The following is a 21232-nucleotide window of genomic DNA, read 5'->3' on the forward strand; positions in this document are numbered from 1 at the left end:
TGTTTATAACTATAAAATTCCCTTTAAGCATCGCCTTAGCTGCATTTCATAAATTTTGGTGTGCTGTAGTTTCGTTTTCATTCATTTCTATTTGTTTTCTAGTTTCCCTCATGATTTTTTTCTTTGACTCATTTGTTACTAAGAAGTGTTTTAATTTCCACATATATGTGAATTTCACAAATTTCTTTATTGATTTCTAATTTCACTCCGTTGTGGAAGGAGAACAAACTTTGTATGATTTCAATCCTTTTAAGTCAATTGAGGCCTGCTTTATGACTTACCATAGGGTCTGTCCTGGAGAATGTTCCACGTGCATTTCAGAAAAGTGTATATTCTATTGTCAGGTACAGTGTTCTATGGATGTTAGGATGCTTTTTTAAAAATGCAGATTTTAAGGCTATGTTCCCTGAGGTTGATTCCTCTGGAATCAAGCCCTGGAATCTGTATCTTTATTAAGTTCCTCACATCTTTCAAGAACCCACGGCCACGCGCGTCAGCCACTCCTGGCTTCCTTTGGTTTATTCCATAGGAGTTAACTGTGGTGATGTCATCTATTGCTCTGACAGACTTTTTTATTGCTCTCGTCTTGCTGCCAGGTCAGCAGAAAAGGCAAATCTGCGTTCTTAGGTTCGGCTTTCGGCTCATTCGGCCTGGGCCGTGCTGCGTAGCGATTGGGCCTCCTGGACATCACGTGGTCCGAGGCAGGACGATGGCTGGAGCTGGGGAAGATTCACGGGCGCTCTTCGGAGCTGGTGTCCGGGCGGCGCTGGAGGCCTGGCCAGCTTTGCAGGTGAGTGGGGCACAGCTGGGATAAAGGTTAGGGTGTGGGGCAGAACCAGAGTTGGCTGGACAACGCGCCTGAGGCTCCACCTGGCCGCATTACCAGCCAGTCCTCCGCCTCCCTAGGCCGGCTTCCAACTGACGTGGTGGCCTTGGGCCTGTGTTCATAGATCGCTGTGGAGAATGGCTTCGGGGGCGTGCACAGCCAGGAGAAGGCCGAGTGGCTGGGGGGTGCAGTAGAGGAGTACTTCTTCCGCAATGGTGAGTGAACGTGAGGCACTGCGACAAGTCTGGGGGGGTGCGCGGGGAGGAGGAGTGGCGGGTCCTGGAGAGCACGCGCTTCCTCTTGAACGGTTGCGAGATGGGACCTGAGGCCGAGGTGGAATGAATACAGGGTTTGGAGTCAGAATCTTGAATTCAGATGGCTTACGGGCTGTGTCATTGACTCGCGGTATCACTCTGGGCAAGTTTTTTTTTTTTTTTTTAACCTGAGACTCAGTTTCCTAATTCCTAAAATGGGTATTAAAGTATCTCAGCATTGTCCAATAAAAACGCAGTGCGAATCACATCATGCCATATAAAGTTTTCTAGCAGCCACTTCAACAAAGTAAAAGAAGCAAATGAAATTAACGTTATTGAATTCAATATATCTAAAATACAGGTAATTGATATAAAAGATTATTAACGAGATGTTTTACATCCCTTTTTAGTATTAAGTTTTCAAAATCTCGTGGGTATTTTACAATTTTAGCACGTTCTCAATTTGGCCTAGCCGCATTTTGAGTGCTCGTAACCACATTTGGTCATTTGGACAGCAAAGATCTACACCTTTGATGTATCCTGAAGATCATGTAAGAATAAGGGATCCTCTAGTGGGCCTTTTGCATATTAAGATTTTTGCAAGGTTTTTTATTCAGGGGACCCCTGGGTGTCTCAGCGGTTGAGCATCTGCCTTTGGCTCAGGGTGTGATCCTGTAGTCCCAGGATGGAGTCCTGCATCAGGCTCCCCACCGGGAGCCTGCTTCTCCCTCTGCCTGTGTCTCTGCCTCTGTCTGTGTCTCTCATGAGTAAATAAATCTTTAAAAAAAAGATTTTTTATTCAGGTTTTTAGTTTTGGAGATGACAGAGTTTTCTCAAAGAAGTTCACCATCTAGTGATGGATCCACTTAAGTAAATAGGCATTTACACTCAAGGTGATATATATTCTAATAAGGAGGAGCTCAGGGTGCTTGGGTAGCCTGAGACTGAGGAGGAAGCTTCTTTTGGAGATTGTTCAGGGAAGTAGAGATTGGGTTGAGTCTTAAAGGGTGAAAAGGAGTTAACTAGGCGGGGGAGACAGCAAAACACAAATAAGTTCTGTGGTATGAGAAGATTATGTGTTATATTTGGAAAGTGGCAGGGAGCTCAGTATTGGAATAAGGGTGTGTGTGCACTTGTGGGTGTAAGGAGTGGTAGAGAATGAAGCTGGGGAGTGGGGAGGCCCCAGGAAGAGGATAAGACGTGGAAGACCTTACATGCCTTTGGTTTTGTCCATTAGGCCAGCATTTGCCAAAATGCATGCTATGGAAGACTAGCTCCATTAGATGTGAAGTGAAGAAAAAGCTTCTCCAGTTAAATTATGTAAGACAAGCTCTTTTCTTCAGCTCCTCCTTAGAAGTCAAAATAATCAACAATAAAAGCTTTGGAAAAGATAAGAACCACAAAAAGTCGGTTTTCCTTTGTTTCCCATTAGCTTCTATGGATAGCTTTATTTTTTATTTACCTTTTAAAATATTTTATTTATCCATGAGAGACACAGAGAAAGAGGTAGAGACATAGGCAGAGGGAGAAGCAGGCTCACCACGGGGAGCCCGATGCAGGACTCCATCCCAGGACCCTGGGATCACGACCTGAGCCAAAGGCAGACGCTCAACCCCTGAGCCACCCAGGTGCCCGGATAGTTTTCTTTTAAAACTAGCAGGACAGCTATTTCTCAAAAGCAGGATATGAAACACTGCTGTAGGTGCCACAGTTGTGAAGGGTTCTACATTTCAAAAACTTCAGCCCTGAGTGATGGAAATTAACATGGTTTATGGGCTTCTTGTATGCTAGGCATTATTTAGGTGACTCCTCATAACAGACCTTCAAGAAGGCCACTATTAGCCCCTCTTTGTAAATGAGAAATTAGAGGCACAGAGGTATATAACTTGTTCATGGTTACAGAAGGAGGCCAGTTAAAATAGGTCAGATGAAAGACGGTGAGTCTGATTGGGATGCTGTGGGAATAAGAGGAATGGGTAGGATGCAGGAGATTGGAAATTAGGTATTTAGTGTTTGTTTGGTTTTTAAAAATCATGTAAAACCTGGAGTACAGCATGCTTCAGTGAGTAAAAGTCCCGCTGTTTGGACCTTTGCCCACCAATCAGCTGTGGATCCACCAAGTAGGTAGTGAATAGTAGTGGGCAGGAGTGATTCAGTTGGCTGGTCTTTGCTTTCCTACTCAGCTGACTTGGAGCTAGGTGAGGTGGAAGACTTCCTCGGGGAGCTCATGACGAACGAATTTGATACAGTTGTGGAGGATGGGAGTCTGCCCCAGGTGAGCATATTGTGGACACATCTGCCATTTTCTTGCCTGCAGTCTGTCTTCTCCCTGTTTTGAGGCCAAGACTCTTGGGTCTAACCATTCTTTTCTTGAGTCCTACACAAGAACATTTTGTGACTCCCTTTTGTCTCAAGGAAAAAGTCTAGTCTTCCCAGGTCTTTCCAAATGCTGCCTCTTCTATTTCTCTCCATACATCATTCTCAACCAGATCTGTTCTTCACCCCCATCCCAAGGGCAAGTCAGGCCAGGTACATTTCCACCCCTGCTCTGGTTAACATTACTCCATTAATTTCTGCTGGGATTGCCTTCCCTTTTACCTCTGCTGTCTTTCAAACCTAGTTCTAGTGCCTGCCTTGCTTGGAAGCCCTCCTTCCATGCTTTAGGCCCTTACCTGAGTCCTTCATATATGGTTCCTTCATTAGTAAACTCCTTGGGGAGAAAGAGCCCTATTCTCTTCTGGAAAATTCCAAGCCCCTCCCTCCTCTTTCTGCAAACGCAGGCTGGTTGTATTGTAGGTTCTCTAAAAAATCCGAGCTGTTTGAATGTTTTCTTGGTAGGTGAGCCAGCAGCTACAGACCATGTTCCACCACTTCCAGAGGGGTGATGGGGCTGCTCTGAAGGAGATGGCCTCCCACATCACCCAGAGAAAGTACAGGGTCAGAGCCACTGCAGTTACAACAGCCAGAGAGACGGATGAAGATGATGTGGACAGCATGGAGGAGATGGAGGTGAAGGGGGTGCCCCTGGGTGGGGAAATGCAGATATCTTCAATTTTCTGGGAAATTAGCTAGTTTCACAGGGAAATGATAGGGAGGGTATATTATCCAGAGAGGGCAGGGAACTTTCCTAAGGTCACACAGCCAATCCGGGCAGGGTGGGGAGGGAGAGCCTGGGTCTCCAGTGGCCATAGCCAGGAGTTATATTTAGCTCTCTCCTATATTTCTCCTCCAGGTCACAGATACGAATGATGGGGCAGCTACAGATGGGGTTTGCCCCCAGCCTGCATCCTCTGGTCCAGACTCCCAGACTATTAAAGAAGAGGATATAGTGGAGGATGGCTGGACCATTGTCCGGAGAAAGAAATGAGTGGGGTTGGAAATGGTTTGGGCCCTTGCTTGCTAGTTGTTTCAAGACTTGTTTGTAGGGGTTTTGGGGAGGGTTGTGGACTGCTGGATTGGTTGCCTCATCTCCACCCTCTCCCTGTTCCCCTGTCCAGTTTCCTCCAGGGGAAAAAGAGCCCTATGGTCCTTGCTCTTTAGGTGATGTGACCTGGTTCACCACACTCCCTTGGGCCTTAAGTTACTATCTGCATGATGAGGCCCGGTTTCCCAGCACATTGCCTCTCAGGTGCATTCAGTATGAAGAGGGAGGGATGAGCAGGTGAGGGTGTGACTGGAGGAGAAGGTAAGCACTGGTTGACAGTGGCCAGGTGGATCTGTGAAGGGAGAGGACAAATGGGATGACCAATGCTCCTGCTGGGTCAGGAATGATGAGATGAACATGCAAACCGGAAGCAAGATGAGTCGAAGATGTGAATGAAAATAGCTATGGTACCTCTCCTTCTCCCCCTACATACACACAGCAGCTCTGTACCCCTGCCCAGAAATTGGAACCTCCCAGGAACACTCCCTTTCTACAGCCTAGCCTCCAGCCCTGGGTTTCTTCAGGAAGTCGAAGATTTCAGCTAGGTGGAGAGCTTGGGGGACCTGGGCTTTGTCTTCTGTCTCCTCCAACTTCTTTCCATATTCTTATCCAAATCCAGGGATGAGGCTTAAAACCTCAGTAAATAGTACCTTATTGTTTAATCTGTGACTTGACCTGTGAGGAGCCTTGGAATCAGCCTTTTAGGAGCTGGGCTTCAGAGCTCAGCAAGGGAGCAGTTTTTGGGCACCCTAGCAGCCTGTTACTTTGAACAAACACACAGATGGACATGTGGAACACAGCAGCACTCTGAAAGTTTCCATAAGCCTGAAATAAACTGTATTTTTCTTTAAAAAACAAAACAGAGTATCCATGGTCCTCCTCCCCACCCCCCTCACCATTCCCCTGTCCTGCCCTGTGGCCCTGCCATGGGTCTGGACGATAAAATACTGGGTAGCTTGGGGCTGGGGAAAAGCTGTAAGCCATGGGAGAGGCAGGAGGGGTCTGGTCACCATCCCACATAACGTGTGTGAAGACACTGGCTGAGGGGGCAGGGGTGGGCCAGGGCCATGGGGTCTGTGGCAGAGCTGGCACTTGAATCCAGATCTCCAGCTTCCAGTGCTTTGGGTGTGGGGCGGAATTGGGTGGAGGCAGGATCTGTAGGGTGTTGAGGGGATGGGGGCAAAACCAGCCTAATTCAAGGGGGTCTAGCAACAGTTCCCACCCTCCTTGGGGACAGGGATTTAAAAAAAATTGACATCACTGTAGGAATTTTTTTTAAAGCCCATGTTTTGGAAAAAGATGAATTAAAAAACCCAAGACCCGGCACTGGGGATTGAAAGTGCCCGTGATGGGAGTTCAAGTATTGACTGAGCTGGGAGGGAGGGGGCTGGGGCCCCCAATTGGACATGGGCAGCTAGAGTGTGGGGCAGGGGGCCCCAGTTACCCCTTTGAACCCTCTAGGTCTTGTCTTGGGTCTGGGGGGCTTCAGAGGGTTCAGCAGTGGCTCCTGAAGCTGCCACTGGTGCCTCCTCCATCTCCCTGTCTTCAGACAGTGTGAGCCCAGGGCAGAACGTGTCCCCACGGCCTGCCCGACCAAGCACTGCCATCCAGCGCCGCTGCAGCTCCTCTGTCTCAGGGCTGAAGTACCAGCTCAGGTGGCTCTGGGTGATCTTGAAGACATGCCTTCTGTCAGGCCGCTCCCCTGCCTCAGGAGGTCCCACCTCAAAGCCAATGAGGGGCAAGCTGCGCTGGGCTTTCACATCCTAGGGAATAGGAAAGAGCTGGGGTCACCTGGAGGCTGGGCTTCTCACTAGTTTTGCATCTGCCAAACCCCTCTTCCTTCCCCTGCTCAGGAAACTTCCATGGCGCCCCTGACAGCAATAGGAAAATGTCAACTGAGGCTAGCATGCAGGCCATTTAAAATACCTGTTTCCTCCCACAACCAAAACCAGTTGGGCTAGTCTCTAGCATATACCAAATAATGTTTGCAGGCCTTTGTACTAGGCTGTTGCCTCCATTTACAGTTTTTCCCGGCTCCAAACCGGACCTAGCAGTGCCTAACCACCCCGGCTTCTTCCAGGAAACTACCCCACCAGCTCACCCCACTTTTCCCTACATGTTGGCCCAGGATCACTCCTTGTCTCTAGGTGGTCTTTGTTTCACAAGGGTAGGGGCTCTGATTTCCCCTTAGGCTTACCCAGCCCCCCAGGGCCAAGGAGGGGTCAAAGACTGAAGGGGAAGAGGAACAGCCTGGTTTTGCCAGGTGGCTGAAAGGATCTGAGGGAATAGGATGCACACCTGAGGGGCTCCATAGATGTACAGCACCAAGGGTTCGTTCTCAGGGACCACGAACCATGCCTTGTGCCAGCCTTTCCCACCTTTCTCCATGTAGTGTAGGAAGCTGCAGATGACGCTGTTCTCCGCAGCCACTGAGGCCTGTTTCTGTGGCCAGAGACATAGGGGACATGAGTGATGACAGAAGGCCTGGCCTAGCTACTCTTGGCTTTGACACCGCCTCAGCTTGGGGATTGATAAAGCTGAAGCTCAGGTGGCGGGAGTGATATGTCCAGTACCTCCCACCCCCAGTGAGTTAGAATCAAGATTGAAAGCCAGGCTTGTCTGATGAACTGCCATGGCTGCTGTCTCCTAAGAGTTGGTGGGAGGGGTATCTCAGCAGGGGCACCTAAATGCTGGGCAGGCATCCTTTCTTCCATCAGTTCATTTATTCCTCAAGTCATTATGCATTTATGCCTCACCTGTTTTCCATCTTTCATCATTAATCCATTCCTTACATTTAACAAGAGGCAACCTAGCATTGTGGTGAAGGAAACTGAGTAGCTAGCTGGGTAAGGCAGTCTGGCTCAGAATCCCAGCTCTAGATGAAAATGTATCAACTTGGAGGGAGAGCATACAGGTTTGTTTTAAGGATTAAATGAATTAATATACGTAAAGTGCTCAAAATACTGCCTGGTACAGAGTAAGCCTTCTTTTTATTTTAAAGTTGATTTATTTTAGAATGAGTGTGTGCACGTAAGTGGGGGTTAGGGGCAGAGGGAGAGGGAGAGAGAATCCTCAAGCAGACTTCTGCTGAGTGAGTAGCTCACTGTGGGGGCTCGATCTCACAACCCTGAGATCATGATCTGAGCCCAAATCAAGAGCTGGCCACTTAACTGACAGCCAACCCAGCGCTCACAGAGTAAGCATTCTTTAAGTGTTAAATAAAATAAATACCTCAATTTGGTTAAAAAACCCAAAAAATGTGTGTATATGCATGCATGCTACAGCAGAAGTGTTAATGGTGGTAATCTAGTAGGTAGAAGGAATATGGTGTTTTTATTATTTTTGTGTATATTGTCTGATATTCTTCAGCACACATATTCTACTTTGTAATAAGAAAAGATAATTTGTTAATTGAAAAAACATCCTAGCTCTGCCACTTGCTGGCTGTGTAATTTGGGCAAAGAACTCCCTGGGCCTCAGCTTCCTCATATGTAACACAGGGATAGTAATAGCATGGATAGATTAGTTACTGTGAGGATTAAATGTCTAAAGCACTTAAATAAAAATTAGTCTTTCATTCTTGCACTCATTTTACTCACTCCAAGCCTGGGTCACTTGTTCAGTGGATGCAAATGGCACCCTAGCATTTCAGAGATGCCCAGGCATCAATCACACTGGGTGTGTGGCTGGGGCCCACGTGGTCAGTGTGAGAGTGTTAATTGGGGACCTGGCTCTTACCTCCAGGATAGACCTCCGGCGCTGGGGTGTATGCTGGCTGCAGGCTGGGCTGCTCCCAGGCACCCCATGCAAGGCCACGTAGCAGTCAGTGCACACACGGTTGGAGCGGTTGTTGTCATAGATGAGTCGGGCCCGGAACTCGGAGCACTTCCCACAAACCACCTGGGGTGGCAAGTGGGCAAAAACAGCCTGGTTCCTGCAGATCTTTCCCTTCAGTGTATCAACTCCCACAGTAGACTCATGGCCTCCCCCACTTGGAGGGTAACCCACTCAGAATTGGGCCTTTGGACTGCCAGCCTGTCCCCTCCCTAGCTCTGCCCCTGCCTGCCAAAACTCACATGCCCGCAGGCCTTGCAGTGGTGCCTGCGTTTGGTGATGGAATTGAAGGGCTCCTGGCAGCGCATGCACATGGTGACTTCCTTTTCTCGGATGGGTGTAGGTGCCCGCTTCCCAAGATCCACGTTCTGGAGAGAGGGCCAGGTCCCAGGTCACAGATAGCTACTCCCCAGCCCAGTCCAGCCAGCCCCTGCCCTCTGCCCCAAGGCTTGGATCATCATTGGGAGGTGGCAGATACATTCAGAAGACCTGCCTTTGAGTCCTTGCTCTGTCCCTACCTCACTGTGCTACTGAAGGCAAGTCATTTTGACTTTCTGGGCCTCAGTTTCCCCAATGATTTTGCTGCAGCCATACTTCAGAAGTCTGGGCTTCTGAGGTCATGCACTGCCTCTCTGATCTTTACTCTCTGGTAAGAGGAATGGATCATCTCAACATAAAGTGGGGACTTGGAAGCCTGGGAGGGGTCCCATTGCAGGAGAAGGGGGTGGGGACTCTTACTGGAGAGTTAGGGGGTGTGTCTTCATCTTCCCTGTTTGTTGAGTTCAACAGTTTGAAGGTCTCCAGCGTCTGTTCATGCTTCAGGAGTGTGGAGTTGATGGCCTGTAGAGGGGGTTGTGAGAAATAAGGGTCAGATCACCTCACAATTCACCTGTTTCCACCCTCGCCTCACCTTCCTATGACCAAGCCTCAGGTCAAAAAAGGTGGCTTCTAGACCAAACTCTGCTCCTTGCTAGGCATATGATCTTGAGCAAGCCCAATCCCAACTCCAAGTCTCAGTTCTTAGATTTGTGAAATGGGGGAGGGGATTCAGTGGTTGAAAAACCTCAGAAGGTCTTCCTGGCCACTGTCTGGGCTTAAGGTTTCACAGGCTTTAATTTACTGGGGCTACACTCTCAGCAGAGCCAGCTTCCTAAAAGAAAAATTTGCGTATCCCTTTAACCTTTGGACCTCAGTTTGCTCATCTGTAAAGTGGGGATGGTAATGTTTGTTGGAAAGCAGGTGTCCAGGCCCATTCTGGTCTGATATGAGTTTTAGGGGAGAGTCCACCAACCCCAAGGAGATCTGTTAATACTCTTCCAGCCCCCTACCACAAAACCTTCTTGGATGTTACCTGGACCCAGTCTTTCTTCTCCTCCTCAGTCCTTGGGGGTTGGGGGGGGGGGAAAGAAAAATGTTGGGTTAGGCAGGCCAACCAAAAGCAACTAGAGTGGTAAAGAGCAAGTGTTTTGGAGTCAGACCGGGGTTTTGATCTTCTGGTCTTTAACTTATTGTGTGATCTTTGGCAAGTCATGTAGCCCGTCTGAGTTTGTTTTTTCAACAATTACTAATACTTTCCAGACCCTGTGCTAGGAACTCGGAACTCAGAGAGAACCCTACCCTTAAGGAGTGCACGGTCTAGGAGGGGAGATGGCCAGGGACAGTACAGGGGGATAAGCGCCATGACGGTGAGAATAGGGCTGAGGAGCCCAGAAGAAGAGACCTGCCCCAGCCTGGAATTGGAGTGGGGGCTGTTAAGGAAGGTTTCTTCAAGGAGGTGCTGGACCTCAGGTAGAGGGTGTGTGTAAATGTATGGAACAGACAAGAAACCCAAAATAGTTCCCTGTTGTTGGAATGGCAAGTTTGAGAGAGGAGGGCAGTTTGTTTTTCTTTAGTCCATTTCCTTCTCCATTTTACATGGAGATAATTACCAGTCTAGGTTGTTCTGAGCAGTAACTGAGGTGACATACAAGTGCCCAGCACAATCCTTGGTCTACTAGGTGCTGAATCTGTGTAAGTGAACTCTTCCTTTTCCTTCCCTTCCTACCTCTCCTGTCTGCCCTGGAGCCTCCAGGGCCTCTATGCTGGTACAGCCCCATAAACTGCTCACTAGGAATAGGACCCAGCTTCTTGGCTGACTCCTGCTTGGTCTCTTCTAATCGCCTTCCATATTGACACACCAGACATCAAAAGTATTTTTCTAATAGGAAATTCTGACTACATCCTTAGAACCACTTCATGAAAAATTAAGGCTATGAGCTAATATTTAGCTGCAAGAATGTCCATTGCAATGCTATTTATTATGAAAAATTGGAAACAGCCTAAGTGTCCAACAATAAGGGATCAGATAAAGAAAAAGAAATGATGGTACATCATTACTGTCAGACAACATAAATGGTATATAAAGCTGCTTATAATATGTTAAGCAAAAACATATATAAAATACACATAACTTTCCATTTTTGTTTAGAAACATGTGACGTGAGTGTTTATATTTGTCAGAACTCACTGATGTTACACACTTAAGACCTGTGCATTTCCCTGTGTTGAAAATTGGCCTCAAGAAAAGGAGAAGACACTAAACAAATATTGAATTCTACTTAATAATATGCACACCAAAGTCTTTAGGGGTGAGGGTGTATTGATGTCTGTAACTGTTTGAAATGCGTGTTAATAAATCAGATGGACTGGTGGATGGATAAAAGGATAGGTCTGTGATTAAATATAGCACAATGTTAATACTTGTAGAAACTATATGGTGGGTTTGCAGTTGTTCACTGTATAATTCTTTAAACTTTTCTATATTTTGGAATATTTTCTTTTTTTAAAAAAAGATTTTATTTATTCATCAGAGACACAGAGAGAGAAAGAGGCAGAGACACAGGCAAAGGGAGAAGTAGGCTCCATTCAGGGAGCCCGACGCGTGGGACTCCATCCTAGGTCTCCAGGATCACACCCTGGGCTAAAGGTGGCGCTAAACTGCTCAGTCACCCGGCCTGCCCTGGAATATTTTCATAATAAAATATAGAAAGAAAATGTGTGTGTGTATGTGTGTGTGTGTGTGTGTGTGCAAATAGAGGAAAGGCCTGGGGTGAAGTATCATGTCTTTAATTTATAATGATTTGGCCAAAGCTATATATGGCAAAATGTCAATTGTTGTTGACTTAAGTCAGTAGTGGTCCCAAACCCTGATGCACACATTAAAACCACCAAGGGAGCTTTTAAAACTCATGTTGAGGCTGTATCCCAGACAAATTCAGTCTTTGGGGGTGGGTCTCAGACATCGGTATTTTAAAAAATATTTTAAGTAATCTCTATACCCAACGTGGGGCTTGAACCTATAACTCCAAGACCAAAAGTCACATGCTCTACTGATTGAGCCAGCCAGGTGCCCCTTAAGACATCAGTATTTTTTAAAAGCTCCCCAGCTGATTCCTGCATTGTCAAGGTTGAGTACCAATTGTTTAAATGGTAGGTATATGGGTGTTTGTTGTATTTCTAATTTTCTGGATATTTGAAATTTTTCATTAAATTTTTTTAAAGGGCAATACAATCAATTGCAAAGCAATTGCAAAGCCTTCATGACTTTCCTCTGCCGGTAGGAGGAAACCCTGCACTGCTCAGTACTCCTTTTGGCTCCATTGTCTCTCTGCAGCCCCCTCCCTCCCATCCTCCCAGAGGAACTGCTGAGTCATGTGACTTGTCACTCCGGTTCTGCTGAGCCCTCTCCTGGATGTGCCCATCATTTACTTTGTTCTTGCTTCCTGGCTGCTGGCCTCAGGGATGATCTCTCAGTCTCCCAGAGCTTCAAAGCCAACACCTATCTTGCATCCTCCAGGAGGACACCTTCTAGCCATATTCATCTCTCTTTCCTGCCTCCATGCAATCCCAGCAATGAGGCTTCTGACTCTCATTTCTCACTTCCTTGAAGCCTGTCAGAAACAGATGATCTACTCATATGCATCCGTTCTCTGGCCCTGACCCTGACCATGATACTGTATCACTTGGGCCCTCAGCAGGCAGCATGAGCTCTATTTCCAGCTCTGCTCCTTTCTGGCTGTGGGATCTTGGGCAAAGTACACAACTCTTCTGTGCCTTGGTTTACTCATCTGTGAAATGGGATTGATGGTAACAGTAGCTACTTCAACGGTTGTGTTAAGGATTCAACTAGTCAGTTTAAACTTAAATTGTTTAAGTTAAAATTAACTTAAAACAGTGCCTAGCATAAGAGCAAGTCTTCACTAAATGTGAGCTATTATTATAATCATCCAAGTAGAGGATGGATGTGAAAGCCTCTTTATTAAATGGCTAGGCATTATTTTTAAATGCTACTATTTTTAGAAGTTTATAAAAAATTTCAAGTGTACAAAAAAGACAGGATAACACAAATTCATTAAATGTATGCCTATCCTATAGATGCAAATTTTAAAAATATTTTGCTATATTTACTTCATATATATGTATATGTATATATGTATTTATGTGTGTGAATATATGTACATGTGTATGTATTTTTTGGTTGATAAATCATTTAAAAATAAATTACAGATATCATGATACTAAATCTTCAATGTGCAACATGAAAAAAACAAGGCCATTCTCCTGTATAACCATTATACCATTATCACACCTGAAAAAGTTAGCAATAATTACCCAACAGCTATTGTTCAGCTCACACTTAGATTTTTCCTATTTTCTTGCAAATATATTTTAGGGTTTTGCTCAAATTAGGCTCCTTTCATGGACCAAGGATTGCATTTTATTGTGATTTCTCTTAAATCTCTGAATCTACAATAAACTATGTTGTTGTCATTCCTGCTTGGACTAATATCTCATTCTTCTCTCTCCTCTAACAAAACCCACCAGAAGAGCAAAGCTGCATCTTTGGGAAAAGGTACCCATCTTTTCTCTGGAACAATCTCTTCCTTGGGGAGGTAGCCTGGCACAAAGCCTAGAATGCCTTGTATCTGAAGCGAAAGAGGGGTCTGGAGGGAAGGTATAGGTAAGGGCAAGTACCTAGCCTGGAGCTCCAGGGAGCGCTGCTTTCCTGACACCAGGAAGGTCCGAGGCAGATTGAGGTTGGAGCTTTCCTTTAGCTGAATGGAGGGAGAAAGAGGCTTTGTGAGGACTACTAAGCTTCACAGGGACCTTACCCTCTGCACACATGCACGCAAAGACTTGGGGTCAGAGCAGAACAACTTTATTCCTCCCAGCACCAAGGCCCCACTCCAGGTCCCCATCTCCCACCTCCTGGTGCTCACCTCCATGCCATCAACATCAATGCGTGCCCGCACACTAAACTTCTGGCCAAGGAGCCGCAGCCTGGGCACGCAGTAAAGGAGGCGGTCGTTGAACTACGAAGGAAAAGTTTTGGGATGTGTGTGGAGAGGAGTGGCCCAGCCCCCTATCCTTATAGGACTCCTGAAGCTTTATTGTTGGGGAATCAAGGCAACAGATGGAGAAAGCATAGCCCAGATTGAGCACAATGGTCACGAGGAAAGAGCCTAAGCATGGGAGTCGCTTTCTAGTTGGGTGATCTATGGCAAGTCACTTCCAAGTCTTAGTTACATCACCTCTGAAGTAGAGAAAAAAAATCCCTAGTGTAGTTGGTGAAAATACAATGAATTAATAGAGGAAAGAATGGCTAGCAAGAGGTATAGTCTTGAGTGAGTACCCAATGTGTGCAACCCCACACCTGGCACTTACTAGTATGAGGTATCGGTCTTGAGTGGTCCCATTCTTTGCTGACAGCTTAAGGATATGGCCTTCTTTTATGAGCTCTTTGGTGGGGCTGACAATGTCTTCCTCACCCCCTAGCAGCTCATATACCTTCAGCAGCTTGTGCATTCGCTCCTGGCAGGAGACAGTAAGCAGAAGGCAGGGTTGGGGTGCTGGCTGCCCCTTACATGTCCAGAAATAGCAAGTTCCCCAGTACAAAGACACCACAGGTGGGTGGCTAAGGAAGGGCAGGGACTAGAAGGGCCACTCACCATTTTGCGGATGGCAGCATTAGAGTGCTCTGCTGCTGTGGCTATCAGCTCCAGAGACTCTGTGGGCAGAGTGGGAGGTCAAACGGGGAACTAGCAGAGAGGAGGCTCTTGGGAGCTTCTTTGCTCCCTGAATGCTTCCTCCTGGCCTAAATACACCCTCCCTGTCCCAGAAAGCACCAGCCCCAAAGATGTCCATAGCAACATCACTTAAAATCAGAAACTATCTCAATTAATTCCACAATAACAGAATCATACTGCATGGAATAACTGGCAATGAATAACATGCAAACTTAGGATTATTATTACCATTAAAAATAACTACAATAATAATTACATAGGTAACTGAAAAGAAACATAGCCATATTTAACGAGTTAACCATCTCTGGGTGGTGGGTCTATGCTATGGGTGGTTTTCACTGTGTTCTTTAGATTTTTCTGTATTTTCCATATTTTTGACAAAGAGTATGTATTACTTTTATAATCAGAAAAAAGCCATATATAAAGAAACAAAGAGATGAACCTATTCTTTGTGTCAATAATATTGATTATAGGAATCTATCCTAAGAAAATACACATTTTAATCAACAAAACCAATAACTCCCTAGCCAGATTCATTGAAAAAAAGGGGAAAAGATCTCAAATAAATAAAATCATAAATGAGAGAGGAGAAATAACAACCAACATCACAGAAATACAAATATCTGTAAGAGAATATTGTGAAAAACTATATGCCAGCAAACTGGACAACCTAGAAGAAATGGATAAATTTCTAGAAACATATAACTTACCAAAACTGAAGCAGGAAGAAATAGAAAATATGAACAGTCTGATTATTACCAAGGAAATCGAATCCGTAATCAAAAAACTCCCAACAGAGTTGCCTGGGTGGCTCAGCGGTTGAGCATCTGCCTTTGGCTCAGGGTATGATCCCGGAGTCCCAGGATCGAGTCCCATATCAGGCTTCCTGCATGGAGCCTGCTTCTCCCTCTGCCCATGCCTCTGCCTCTCTGTCTCTCTCTTTCTGTGTCACTCATAAATAAAAAAATAAATTAAAAAAATTAATTTATTTAAAAAAACCTCCCAACAAACAAAAGTGCAGGACCACATGACTTCATAGGAAATTCTACCAAACATTTAAAGAAGAGTTTATGTCTCTTCTCAAACTATTCCAAGAAATTGAAGAGGAGGGAAAACTTCCAAAGTCATTCTATGAGGCCAGCATTACCCTGATTCCAAAACCAGATAAAGGCACCACAAGAAAAGAGAACTGTAGGCCAATATCCCTGATGAACAGATGCAAAAATCCTCAAAAAATACTAGCAAACTGAATCCAAAAATACATTTAAAGAATCATTCATGGGGTGCCTAGGTGGCTCAGTTGGTTAAACTGTCTGCCTTCAGCTCAGGTCATGATCCCGGGGTCCCAGGATGAAGCCCGCATTAGGCTCCCTGCTCAGTGGGGAGTCCGCTTCTCCCTCTAACCCTCACTCTACTCGTGCTCTCTCATTCACTTGCTCTCTCTCAAATAAATGAATAAAATTTCAAAAAGAATCATTCACCACAATCAAATGGGATTTATTTCCGGCATGCAAGGGGTGGATCAATATTTGCAAATCAATCAACGTGATAACATCACCTCAACAGGAGACAAGACAAAAACTATATGATCATCTCAACAGATGCAGAAAACCATTTGACAAAGCACAACATCTATTCTTGATAAAAATCCCACAACAAAGTAGGTTTAGAGGGAACATACCTCAACATAATAAAGGCCATCTATGAAAAACCCACAGAGAACATCATACTCAGTAGGGAAAACTGAGAGCTTTTCTCTTGATATCAGGAACAAGACAAGGATATCTACTCTTCTCACCTCTATTCAACATAGTACTGGAAGTCCTAGCCACAGCAGTCAGACAGGAAAAAAAAGGCATCCAAATTGGTAAGGAAGAAGTAAAATTTTCCCTATTTGGAGATGACATGATACTATATATAGAAAACCTGAAAGACTCCACCAAAAAACTACTAGATCTGATCAATGAATTCAATAAAGTCACAGGATACAAAATCAATACACAGACATCTGTTGCATTTCTATATACTAATAATGAAGAAGCAGAAAGAGAAATTAAGAAAACAATCCCATTTACAATTGCACAGTACCTAGGGATAGGCTTAACCAAAGAGGTGTAAGACCTGTACTCTGAAAACTTTCAAACGCTGATGAAAGAAACTGAACATGACACAAAGAAACAGAAAGATATTCTATGTTCATGGATTGAAAGAACAAATATTGTTAAAATGTCTATACCCAAAGCAATCTACACATTTAATGCAATCCCTCTCAAAACAACAACAGCATTTTTTACAGAATTAGAAAAAATAATCCTAAAATTTGTATGGAACCACAAAGGACCCTGAATAGCCAAAGCAATCTTGAATAAGAAAAACAAAATGGAGGTATCATTATTCCAGACTTCCAAGTTATACTACAAAGCTGTAGTAAACATAAGAGTATGCTAATGGCACAAAAATAGACACATAGTTCGAACAGAATAGAAAACCCTGAAATAAAGCCACAATTATTTTTTAAAAGGTTTTATTTATTAATTTGACAGAGAGAGAGAGAAAAAAAAAACAGGGGGAGCAGCAGAAGGAGAGGGAGAAGCAGGCTCCCCACTGAGCAGGGAGCCTGATGTGGAGCTCAATCCCAGGACCTCGGCATCATGAGCCGAGCTGAAGGCAGACGCTTAACCAACTGAGCCATCCAGAGACCCTGAAATCCACAATTATATGCTGAGTTAATCTTTGACCACAGTAGGAAAGAATATGCAATGGGAAACAGTATCTTCAACAAATGGAATTAGGAAAACTGGATAGTTACATGCAAAAGAATGAAACCGGACCACTTTCTTATACACAAGAATAAATTTAAAAAAATGGATTAAAGACCTAAATGGGAGGCCTGAAACCATAAAAATCCTAGAGGAGAACATAGGCAATAATTTCTCAGACAATGGAGGTAGCAACTTTTTCTAGATATATCTCCTGAGGTAAGGGAAAGAAAAGAAAAAAATAAAGTATTGGGACTACATCAAAATAAAGAACTTCTGCACAGCAAAGGAAACAATCAACAAAATGAAAAGACAATTTACTGAATGGAAGAAGATATTTGCAAATGTGGTCTCTTTTAAAGGGTTAGTATCTAAAATATATAAAGAACTGATATAACCTGAAAGCCAAAAAATGAAATAATCCAATTAGAAATGGGCAGAAGACATGAACAGACATTTCTCTAAAGATGATATACAGATGGCCAGCAGATACACGAAAAGATGCTCCACACTGCTCATCATAAGGGAAATGCAAATAAAACCCAAAATGAGATATCACCTCATACCTGTCAGAATCAGTAAAATCAAAACATAGGAAACAAGTGTTGGTGAGGATGTGGAGAGAAAGGAACCCTTGTGCACTGTTAGTGGGAGTGCAAACTGGTGCAGCCACTGTGGAAAACAGCCTGGAAGTTCCTCAAAAAGCTAGAAATAGAACTACCCTAGGATCAGTAATCACACTACTAGGTATTTACTCCCCAAATACAAAAATATTAAGCCAAAGAGATACATGCATGCCAACGTTTAAAACAGCACAACTTATAATAACCAAATTTTAGAAGCAGCTCAAGTGTTCATGGATAGATGGTAAAGAAGATGTGGGGTGTGTGTGTGTGATGGAATATTATTCAGCCATGCTTTTCATAAGAAGAATGAAGTCTTGCCATTTGCAATGACATGGATGGAACTAGAGGGTATGATACTAAGTGAACTAAGTCAGTTGGAGAAAGACAAATATATGATTTCACTCATATGTGGAATTTAAGTGACAAAACATGCAAAAGGAAAAAATTAAGAGAGAGAAATCAAGAAATAGACTCTTAACAATAGAGAAGGAACGGATTGTTACTAGAGAGAAGAGGGGTGGAGATGGGTTAAACAGGTGATGGGGATTAAGGAGTGCACTTGTCTTGATGAGAAATGGGTTACGTATAAAATTGTTGAATCAAAGAAAGAAACAACGCAATCATGAAATGGGCAAAAGACATGAACAGAAATTTCACCAAAAAAGACATACACATGGCCAAAATGGACATGAGAAAATGCTCCACATCACTTGCCATCAGGGAAATACAAATCAAAACCACAATGAGATACCACCTCACACCAGTGAGAATGGTGAAAATTAACAAGACAGGAAACAACAAATGCTGGAGAGGATGTGGAGAAAAGGGAACCCTCTTGCACTGTTGGTGGGAATGTGAACTGGTGCAGCCACTCTGGAAAACTGTGTGGAGCTTCCTCAAAGAGTTAAAAATAGAACTGCCCTATGACCCAGCAATTGCACTACTGGGGATTTACCCCAAAGATACAGATGCAGTGAAACAGCAGGACACCTGCACCCGAGTGTTTATAGCAGCAATGTCCACAATAGCCCAACTGTGGAAGGAGCCTCGGTGTCCATCGAAAGATGAATGGATAAAGAAGCTGTGGTTTATGTATACAATGGAACATTACTCAGCCATTAGAAACAACAGATACCCACCATTTGCTTCAACGTGGATGGAACTGGAGGGTATTATGGTGAGTGAAATAAGTCAATCAGAGAAGGACAAACATTATATGGTCTCATTCATTTAGGGAATATAAAAAATAGTGAAAGAGAATGGAAGGGAAAGGAGAGAAAATGAGTGGGAAATATCAGTGAGGGTGACAGAACATGAGAGACTCCTAACTCTGGGAAACGAACAAGGGGTAGTGGAAGGGGAGGTGGGTGGGGGGATGGGGTGACTGGGTGACAGGCACTGGGGGGAGCACTTGATGGGATGAGCACTGGGTGTTATGCTATATGTTGCCAAATCGAACTCCAATAAAAAAATTAAAAAAGAAAAGGTTGAATCACTGTCTTGTGCACCTGAAAGAAATATAACACTGTAGGTTAACTATACTGGAATTAAAATAAATAATAAATAAAAAAGAGAAAACACACATTCTATGTGTAAGTACACTTTCATTACAGTGGTGTTGACAACCACTGTCAACCAGAAACAAAAATTTCCAACTGTAGGGGTGCCTGGGTGGTTCAGTTGATTAAGCGACTGACTCTTGATTTTGGCCCCGGTCATGATCTCAGGGTCATGAGATCAAGCTCTGTGTCAGGCTCCACACTGTTCGGTACTGCTTAAGATTCTCTCTCTCCCTTTCCCTCTGCCCCTCCCCTGACCACATGCATTCTCTCTCTCTCTAAAAATAAAAATGTCCAACTGTCAGAGTTCAGTTAAATAAATTAATGTGCATTCATTTAATGGAATACTGGACATCCTCTACAAGTGATGCTTATACAGAGTTTTTCATAATTTGTGAAATGTTCAGGATATTTTTAAGGATTTTATTTATTTCTTTGAAAGAGAGAGAGAGAGCACAAACAGGGGTAGGGGCAGAGAGGGAGAAGCAGGCTCCCTGCTGAGCAGAGAGCCTGACGTGGGGTTCTATCTCAGACCCTGGGATCATGACCTGAGCAGAAGGCAGAAGCTTAACTGAGTAAGCCACCCAGGTGCCCCTGCTCAGGATATTTTAAGAAAAGGATACCAAGTAGTATATACTGAATGATCTTGAATTCGCAAATATATGTGTATTAAAAAAAAAAACAGGAAGAATACAAGTCAAAATGTTCATTATGCTTCTTCTCTGGGGGCTTGTATCACAGGTGATCTTTTTCTCTACCTCTTTCATCTTTTCTGTAATTTCCATATTTCCTATAGTGACCAGGTATCATCAGGTAAAAAAAATCTTGAAATAAGTCCCTATACATCCCCCCACACTAACAAATCCTGCCCATGCTTGAGGCCCAGCTACAGCTGTACCACATCTCACTTTTGTCTGTATGCTGCTGAATTTTCCCACTAGAAAATATGCCTATGAGGGAGGAGTACAGGTGCTTCTGAAGAGGGTCCATACGGTTGGCAAACCAAGTCTGGCTTTTCTAGGAGGTCGTCCCTCCATGACCATGTCCTGGTACTCCTTGTCTTAATCGGGCCTTTCAAGAGGCTCTAATCTTCAACTCCTCTTCCACCCTAGCTGCCAGAGGGATCTTTCTCACAAACTGCTGCCACTCTTCTGCTTCAATCTGTCAATAGCTCCCTCGTATCTGCAGAGGAAAAGACGCAGCCCCTTAGCCTGGCATTGAAAGCCCTTGGAGATCTGGCTTCTGCTGACCTCTCCGACTTTCTCCACATGTACCTCCCTAAATATGTGCTGTCTTGCTTCATCTGGCTAACTGGATTCAGCTTGCCTTCTCTAGTAAACCTGCCCTGAGTTCATAGGCTGGGTCGGGACCCTGTCACAGTTCTCACGTTCCTCTGCACTCCCCTCTGTCCCACTAGTCACACTGTGTGTTCATCATGCATTTACAAATCTGCATCCCCCAGTAGATGAGGAACGCCCTAGGATGGGGCCAGTGTCCCCCCCTTCCCCTGTCTCCAGCGCTCCCCATCAGATGGTTTGAATAAATGAGATCCTTCCAATCCTCACACCAATTCTATAAGATAGGCGTGATTGTGCACTGTTTGTCCAAAATGAGGAAACAGACTCAGAGAGAAGAGGTGGTGGCCTTATCTTCCTGGGAAGCAGCTGAGTTGACATCAGAGCTGGAACTTCCCTGTTATCTGCCCCTTCTCCTACCCATTCTGCACCTCCCGCACCCCAGGGCAGGGCCATGTTGGGCGGTAGAGGTCAGAGGTAGCCAGGGAAGGGACAGGAAAAAGACTCTGGTAAACTGTGGACATACAAATTCAGGCTGGTGCAGGTCACTGGGCTCAGAGTAGAGGCTTTGCTATCAGGAAGTCTGTCCT

At 44.6% G+C, this 21232-nt stretch overlaps 2 protein-coding genes across 2 annotated transcripts in view; one reads left to right on the plus strand and one right to left on the minus strand.

The window, feature by feature from the left end:
- Nucleotides 1-685: 685 nt before the first annotated feature.
- Nucleotides 686-5364, plus strand: TSR2 (TSR2 ribosome maturation factor). Its single transcript, XM_041740863.1, has 5 exons — nucleotides 686-790; nucleotides 951-1041; nucleotides 3264-3355; nucleotides 3919-4089; nucleotides 4313-5364. The coding sequence occupies exons 1-5, from the start codon at nucleotides 710-712 to the stop codon at nucleotides 4445-4447; spliced, it is 570 nt and encodes a 189-aa protein (XP_041596797.1). The 5' UTR covers nucleotides 686-709; the 3' UTR covers nucleotides 4448-5364.
- Nucleotides 5365-5512: 148 nt separating this feature from the next.
- FGD1 (FYVE, RhoGEF and PH domain containing 1) overlaps nucleotides 5513-21232 on the minus strand; it is a 43973-nt gene continuing 28253 nt past the window's right edge. The window contains exons 9-18 of the mRNA XM_041740860.1: nucleotides 14326-14384; nucleotides 14042-14188; nucleotides 13597-13689; nucleotides 13352-13431; nucleotides 9690-9720; nucleotides 9077-9178; nucleotides 8581-8706; nucleotides 8243-8404; nucleotides 6803-6946; nucleotides 5513-6267 (exon numbers count right to left, since the gene is read on the minus strand). Of these exons, the coding sequence (XP_041596794.1) occupies nucleotides 5962-6267; nucleotides 6803-6946; nucleotides 8243-8404; nucleotides 8581-8706; nucleotides 9077-9178; nucleotides 9690-9720; nucleotides 13352-13431; nucleotides 13597-13689; nucleotides 14042-14188; nucleotides 14326-14384 (1250 nt within the window). The 3' untranslated portion in view covers nucleotides 5513-5961. The remainder of the gene's footprint in view (nucleotides 6268-6802; nucleotides 6947-8242; nucleotides 8405-8580; nucleotides 8707-9076; nucleotides 9179-9689; nucleotides 9721-13351; nucleotides 13432-13596; nucleotides 13690-14041; nucleotides 14189-14325; nucleotides 14385-21232) is intronic.

This window comes from Vulpes lagopus, chromosome X (genome assembly GCF_018345385.1).
Source record: "Vulpes lagopus strain Blue_001 chromosome X, ASM1834538v1, whole genome shotgun sequence".
NCBI classification, from domain to species: domain Eukaryota; kingdom Metazoa; phylum Chordata; class Mammalia; order Carnivora; family Canidae; genus Vulpes; species Vulpes lagopus.